The sequence below is a fragment of the Silurus aristotelis genome (assembly GCF_946808225.1).
Source record: "Silurus aristotelis genome assembly, chromosome: 15".
Lineage (NCBI taxonomy): Eukaryota > Metazoa > Chordata > Actinopteri > Siluriformes > Siluridae > Silurus > Silurus aristotelis.
The window spans coordinates 23396480-23403979 of NC_139588.1; the positions used below are offsets into that span (position 1 = coordinate 23396480).

At 37.1% G+C, this 7500-nt stretch overlaps 1 protein-coding gene across 1 annotated transcript in view; it reads right to left on the bottom strand.

Moving 5' to 3' along the window:
• Positions 1 to 3805: 3805 nt before the first annotated feature.
• Positions 3806 to 7500, bottom strand: part of vrtn (vertebrae development associated) — a 3927-nt gene continuing 232 nt past the window's right edge. Inside the window, exons 1-2 of the mRNA XM_083562645.1 lie at position 7500; positions 3806 to 6796 (exon numbers count right to left, since the gene is read on the bottom strand). The exon at position 7500 is cut by the window's right edge and continues 232 nt beyond it. Coding sequence (XP_083418771.1) covers positions 4740 to 6794 — 2055 coding nt within the window. The 5' untranslated portion in view covers positions 6795 to 6796; position 7500 and the 3' untranslated portion in view covers positions 3806 to 4739. The remainder of the gene's footprint in view (positions 6797 to 7499) is intronic.

Sequence of the window (7500 nt, forward strand, 5' to 3'; positions counted from 1 at the left end):
AATAATCTAAAGATCTAATTATGATCATAATAAATATCAGTAACAATAATAAATTAAAAACATTATTAAATATTATTAATAATATATAACATGAAATAATTCATATAATATAATATAATATAATTAAATATAATATAATATAATATAATATAATATAATATAATATAATATAATATAATTAAATATAATATAATATAATATAATATAATATAATATAATATAATATAATATAATATAATATAATATAATTAAATATAATATAATATAATATAATTAAATATTATATAATATAATATAATATAATATAATATAATTAAATATAATATAATATAATATAATATAATATAATATAATATAATATAATTAAATATAATATAATATAATATAATTAAATATTATATAATATAATATAATATAATATAATATAATTAAATATAATATAATATAATATAATATAATATAATATAATATAATTAAATATTATATAATATAATATAATATAATATAATTAAATATAATATAATATAATATAATATAATATAATATAATTAAATATAATATAATATAATATAATTAAATATTATATAATATAATATAATATAATATAATATAATTAAATATAATATAATATAATATAATATAATATAATTAAATATAATATAATATAATATAATATAATATAATATAATTAAATATAATATAATATAATATAATATAATATAATATAATATAATTAAATATAATATAATATAATATAATATAATATAATATAATTAAATATAATATAATATAATATAATATAATATAATATAATATAATAAATATAATATAATATAATATAATATAATTAAATATAATATAATATAATATAATGTAATATTATAATATAATAAATTAGGAGGGGGAGTGGTGGCTCCAGCGGTTAAGGCGCTGTTTTGCTGATCGGAAGGTCTGGGGTTCAAGCCCCGGTATCGCCAAGCTGCCACTCTTGGGCCCTTGAGCAAGGCCCTTAACCCTCTATGCTCCGGGGGTCCCTTACGAGGGAAATATCAAGGTCCGTGACGTCGGAGTGACGTGGGGCCGCCTTCCCGTGGGCTCACCACCTGCAGGAGGGACCGTAAGGGACGGTGCTGTGAGGATTGGGCAGCAGTCGAAGGCCGGGGCCTGCTTAGACTGCTGCCCCCGCGACCCGAATTACGGATAAGCGGGAGAAAATGAATGAATGAAGGATGAATAATAAATTAGCTCTTGGTGATGAAACTCCACACTCTACAGTGCACATGGAGAATTTTCCATCCATTTTTTTTTTTTTATCAAAATTCTCTATGATGTTCCTTCAAATGTTTCATGAGAACGTTTCCACCATGTTTAACTCCCATTTCAGCCATAAAACAGAAAGAAGAGAAGCCTGGATCAGATCAGACTGTTTCTGTGAACTAGATGGATGTTGATGTGGAAGCCAGAGCTCTGAATGAAAGCCGTGTGAAAGCACACAGCACGACATTAAACACTATTTAAAGGACAGACGAGACGAATTCAGAAGCTCCAGGAGCAACAGGGGACAGAACTGCAGTCACACAACCACAGAGACACACAAACCTACAATATGGGTAAAAGTTTGTGGAGCGCACATTTCAAATTTAATCTCCATTCCTACTATAATGAGCTCCGGTCTCCTGGGAAGATGTTCCACTAGATTTTATGGAGATTTCTTCAGTCAGTGTTCACATCACATCACAATAGGGTTGAGGTCAGAGCTCTGTAGCAGGCCACTGTGGACATGTGTTTGGGAAGGTGGAAGCTCATTGGACTCCAAACACCACACTAACTGCACTGTTGGGCCCTTCAGCAGGGCCCTTAACTCACACCTGCAAGTCGCTCTGGATAAGACGTCTACCAGACATCATAATTGTAGAAAAGGTCAAGTGACCCGATACGAAGTAGCAAAGTGTGTTCAATTTACCCTCAAGAACATGACTAATGAATCAATAAACAGAAAAAGAAAGAAAGAAAGAAAGAAAGAAAGAAAGAAAGAAAGAAAGAAAGAAAGAAAGAAAGAAAGAAAGAAAGAAAGAAAGAAAAAAAAACAGAATAAAAAAGAAAGAAAGAAAGAAAGAAAGAAAGAAAGAAAGAAAGAAAGAAAGAAAGAAAGAAAGAAAGAAAGAAAGAAAGAAAAACAAAATAAGAAAGAAAGAAAGAAAGAAAGAAAGAAAGAAAGAAAGAAAGAAAGAAAAAAAGAAAGAAAGAAAGAAAGAAAGAAAAACAAAATAAGAAAGAAAGAAAGAAAGAAAGAAAGAAAGAAAGAAAGAAAGAAAGAAAGAAAGAAAGAAAGAAAAACAAAATAAGAAAGAAAGAAAGAAAGAAAGAAAGAAAGAAAGAAAGAAAAAAAAACAATATAAAAAAGAAAAAGAAAGAAAGAAAAAGAAAAAAAAAGAAAAAAAAAAGAATAAGAAAGAAAGAAAGAAAGAAAGAAAGAAAGAGAGAGAAAAAAGGGAACGAAATAAAAAAAATAATAAATAAAGAATTCTCAGAACATCAGAGGTGATAAAAAGTAAAGTATAAAAACAGAGGGGAGAAAAGCAGAGTACCTGCACAAACAGGAAGTAGAAACAGAAAGTGACAGCAGGGGTCATATTCAGGTCCCTGACTGGGTGAAATCATTATTATAGGAGTTACACTGCTGTAAAAGAATCGTGGGTTTCTACAGGGTTCTCTGGTTTCTTTCCACCACCCAAAAAGCACAGGAAACACAAAACCGCCCATAGGTGTGAACACGCCTCTGTCTCTGTGTGTGTGTGTGTGTGTGTGTGTGTGTGTGTGTGTGTGTGTGTGTGTGTGTGTGTGTGTGTGTGTGTGTGTGTGTGTGTGAATGGTGCTCAGTGATGGTCTGATGTCCCATCCATGTCGTGTTCTCACCTCACGCGTCCAGGGTTCCCCTGATTGACTCTGGACCCACCATCCCCCGACCAGGATAAAGCTAGAAGACTGTAGATCTAAAATCAGTTAGTGCTTAAAGATTCCACTCTATAAACTCTGATGAACACCAAAACCTAAAATATTTAGTGTAACTTACTCCAGAAAAAAAACTTTCTCAGGAACTTTTGGTGCAAAACCAAGAGCTGGTGTTCTCCTTAACCCTGCATCGTAAACACGGCGCGTTGTTGCCATCTGGTGGCTGGTAGTGGAATTACAATAATGTGAAGCGTACTGTAGATGGAATGCGCTGGTACTTCTCTCAGGACACATTCATAATGTGTGATATAATAAAACATGTAAAATTATCATGAAATACCAAGGTAGGGGTTTAAGAGGCTGGAAATTTTGAGTTTCGGTTACATGAATTATAGATAAGAATTGAATTCTAGAGCAGAGATTTTCAATTTAATGTCTAAATTTGGCATTAACTTTATTTTAGTGGCAAAGAGATTAAAAAAATCTCTCAAATTTAATCCAAGTGTAAGTCAGAATTTCATTACTGGCTTTTTACTCACATCCTGCATGCTATAAAAAATTATAGAGAAGAAAAGACAAAAGACAGAAAAATAAAAAGGCTCAAATTTCAGATATACTATATAAAATTTATGCTTTCCACCAACACTAACAACCAATTAAATTATGTATTTATTAAACCACAGGTGTATAAAATCTGCCTTTCTAAAATCTTAGAGTACCTTCATTAATACCATCCTAAAATCTGTTTCTATTATCATTAAAAGTAAATATTAAATTTGCATCTCAAGTATTTCAAAAAATATAATTTTCTGGGAAAATTGATTTTTTTTTAGGAAAAAACAGAAACACAACATGGATGAAACAGATGATTTATTTCCTGTATAATCCAATCACACTGTCAACAGGAATTCAACATCAACGGAAAAAAACAAATCCTCAGCGGCACGTCTGATTTTTAAATAAACGTCACAAGCGTCACGTCGACCCCTTCGACAACAACATCCCGAGTTTCTACGCAAAATAGGTAGTTGAACAAAAGCAAAAAAATAATTATACAGATCATCACACGTCCCGTTTTTAAGTGTTTAATAAGAGATTTTGTCCGAAAAATTTAGGAGCAGCAGCTACTTTTACAAAAAAAAGTGAACAAACGTGCAAAAAAAAAAAAAAAACCCGAACCCAGATTCAACTACCGTAACCGGATCTCGTAACCTTGTATCCGAAGTGAAAGCGTTCACAATACAAAAATATATATGTGGAGGAAAAACAAAAAACGAAAGAAAAACAAAACAACCATTAAGTGGAGTCAACTAAATCTAGGGTTAGGGTTAGGTCCAAGTCATAGATTTGTTTTGGATCGAATAAAAAGATATACATCACATAAAAAAACTAAACAAAAAAAGAATTCGAAACGTTTCAACTCAAATGAAAGCGACGTGAAACGGAAAGACGATGGAACGAGAGTCGATTTAAAATTTAAAGCGAAGGTTAAAGTCAAAACAAAAGAGAGTCAATTGAAATCCTGCGATCTTGTGGCTTTGAACTGCCTTTTGCCTGAGGGCCATCAGGAGCTGAGTGGTGTGTTAAACACACTGTCTGATTTCACACACATGCAAATGTCCTTCAGCGGCAACCAAGTGGTCAAGTCAAGTGGGGGAACTTGGAGAAAAGGGGGGGGGGGAGCAAAACAATTAAGATGCATGAACTGCAATTACACCGTGGTGGAGCAGAAACGTCTTGGTTGCCAGACTCGTGTGATGAGAAGAAAACAATGTGAATTTGGGAATTTATCCGTGGACTAGCGGAACTCCGTGATGCAAAGCCCTCTTCCACATGTAATAAGTGGAGCGTGGTGTGAGAGGAAAGTAAGACCTGAACTCTTTAAATGTGGGGAAGGATTTCTCCTCGAAGCGCTGCTGGAGAAATAGCTTGGCCTTGGCCTTGAAGTTCGCCAACGCCACGACGTCCATCACGAACATCTGCTCGTTGCTATTGGTCTTTTCCGACAGAGAGTAGCGCGACGGGGAGATTTCAGGGTTGGTATCGATCATACGTTTGCTCAAGTACTCTGCATTTCCGTCGAAACTAAACCGTTCCTCGTTTTCCTTTCGCTTGGGAAGATCATCCTCGGCTTCAAGACGCCTTTCCATGTTATCGGCTTCAAAACTCAGATCAGGCTCCTTCTCGGATTTCTTACACCTCCAAAGCCAGTAATAATACGACGATATGGACGGGAACCGGAGCTTGAATTTGAACAGGGACATCTTGAACTTCTGAACACGTGCTTTGGCGTTTTGTCGGAGTTTCTTCCTTTGCAGGTAGATCAGCCGGAGACCCTTCTGACTGCACCCGGAGAGACGGACCCTCTGGACACCCCTGTGACTCGAGAGCAAACCAGGGGTCAACAGCTTCTTTTTGGGATTCTGGATTTTCTCCGGATCTGAGCTTTCCTCCCCACTTCCTGATAGATCTTTGAACGGTGTGAAGAGCAGAGCTTCCCTCCTCCAGTTGTAATAAGTCGATCTCGAGATTCCTGGGAACCTTCGCTTGAAAATGCGGTAGGGAAACGACATGTTGGTGGTGATGCAGTTTTGGAGGCTCTTTTTTGCTTCTTGCATCAAAGCAGCACTCTGGAATCGTTCTCCTTCCAGTTTCTCCGACTTGAGCGCCATCATGCTGGCGAAACTCTCTTGAGAGGGCTGCTTCGTGCTCTCCGGAGAGGACCAGTAGTCCTGCTCTGTGCCATCTCTAGGACTGACCTCTCCGGTAGAACTTCCAGAACCGATACTTCCAGTAACGATGAGCTCGTGCTTCCAGGCGTAATAGGTGGATCTGGAGATTTCTGGAAAGAACGCTCTGAACTGGTTTTGGGGAATGAGCTTGCCTTCTTTGTAACACGCCTGGAAAAAGTGTTTGGCTTCATACCTGGCGACGGATTTCTTATGATATTCCATGCTTTGCCTCCTCCAGCGATAAAAGGTGCTCTTTGTGATGTTGAACTTGTCTTTCAGCGTGGAGTAGGAAAGCTGTGAATCCTCCTTTGGCAGATCCGTGGTCTTAACCGAAGACAATCGCTGCTCACTTCCTGGGCTTCCGATTTTGAGTTCACCAGCATGAATTAAGGCCACGAAGTTTCGTGGTTTGAAAACGGACCCGGCCTCAAGATCACCAGACCACATGATGTGGAGAGTGATGGGTTCAGTGTCTTTGGGCCATTTTCTGGGACGGATCAGGCGATTAAAATAGGGCCTGATCTTGAGGTTATACATGGGGTAAACGGAGTAGATGTTACACTGGAGGATGGAAGCCAGAGCATAGACGTGCCACATGTTGGCATAAGAGTTCGGAAAGCAAGAAGCCTTGACGTCAGCGTCGAAGATGGCCTCCAGGACCTGCATTGGCAGTTTGAGCATGTCCTGTGATTCTTCGGTGCAGAGCGAGAACCTGGAGGCCTGAAGCATGACTTTAGAGTCAATCATGCCACACAGGTAGTACTGCTTCCACAGAAGCATCTCCACCACCGTCCGGACCTGCAGCTCCAAGCTCAGGCTCGTGGAGCCCACCAGTAGCATACTGGCAGCATCAAACAGCAGGTTACCCCCCCCTTTGCAAACCAGGGGGAGAATGCCAGCCGGGGCATCCGCCGGGTAAAGCCTGTGAGCTACGGCATCGATGCCCATCCAAGAGGAGATCTCCGAGCACAGCGCTGTCGGGAGACGAAAAGGAGCGAGGACTTGCTCCACCTCGAGCGCCACTTTTATCAGCGCATCCAAGCCCACAGACTCGGTGGCCTCCTGGAGCTCCTCCAGGACGGACAGCACCACCTCTTTCCTCTGAATCATGCCTGTAGTGAGAGACACAAGGAGAACATCAGGTTGGCATTAAGTAGAGATAAATACATAAACCTAAACCTGCTATTGGCACATTTTTAGAGAACATGCAGCTTTAACGTGTAGCCTAAACACTTCAAATCTACCATGAATCTCAACAATATCCAAACAAACAAACAAACACATGCCAAAATCAAGATCTTTCGAGATAAGGATTCATACTGCACATGTAGAAACAAAAGCTTTTTTTTTTTTTTGGTTTAACGCACGTGCAACCTTCAGACTTCTGAATTATTAGTAATACAAATGATGATAATTCATTAAAATATTCAGAGAAATGTTTTAAAAGGTACTTTAAAATGTTTTACTTTTGTTTTATTACTTTACTTAATTTTAGTGCAGAATATTAATCCATTGTTAAACCCGGAAAATCGGAGCTTCTTGTTTTAACGCGTTTAAAAAAATAAAAAAATAAATTGGAGGAAAATTACCTAAAAAACGGGCCTGACCTCGGTGTGCACCAAACTTAAAAAAAAAAAAGCCAAACGAGTTCACAACTCATCCCAGGAGTGTGTTTGTTCCAACCTGAGGTCTTTATTGCGTTTAAACACTGCGGGTTTTATTTCCCATCCAAAACCCTTAAATAAAAGTTCCTCGTGAGTTCCTTATCTCAGAGCATCCATGTAAATGCGTTTAGAAAGTTCTACCAGGTCTTACC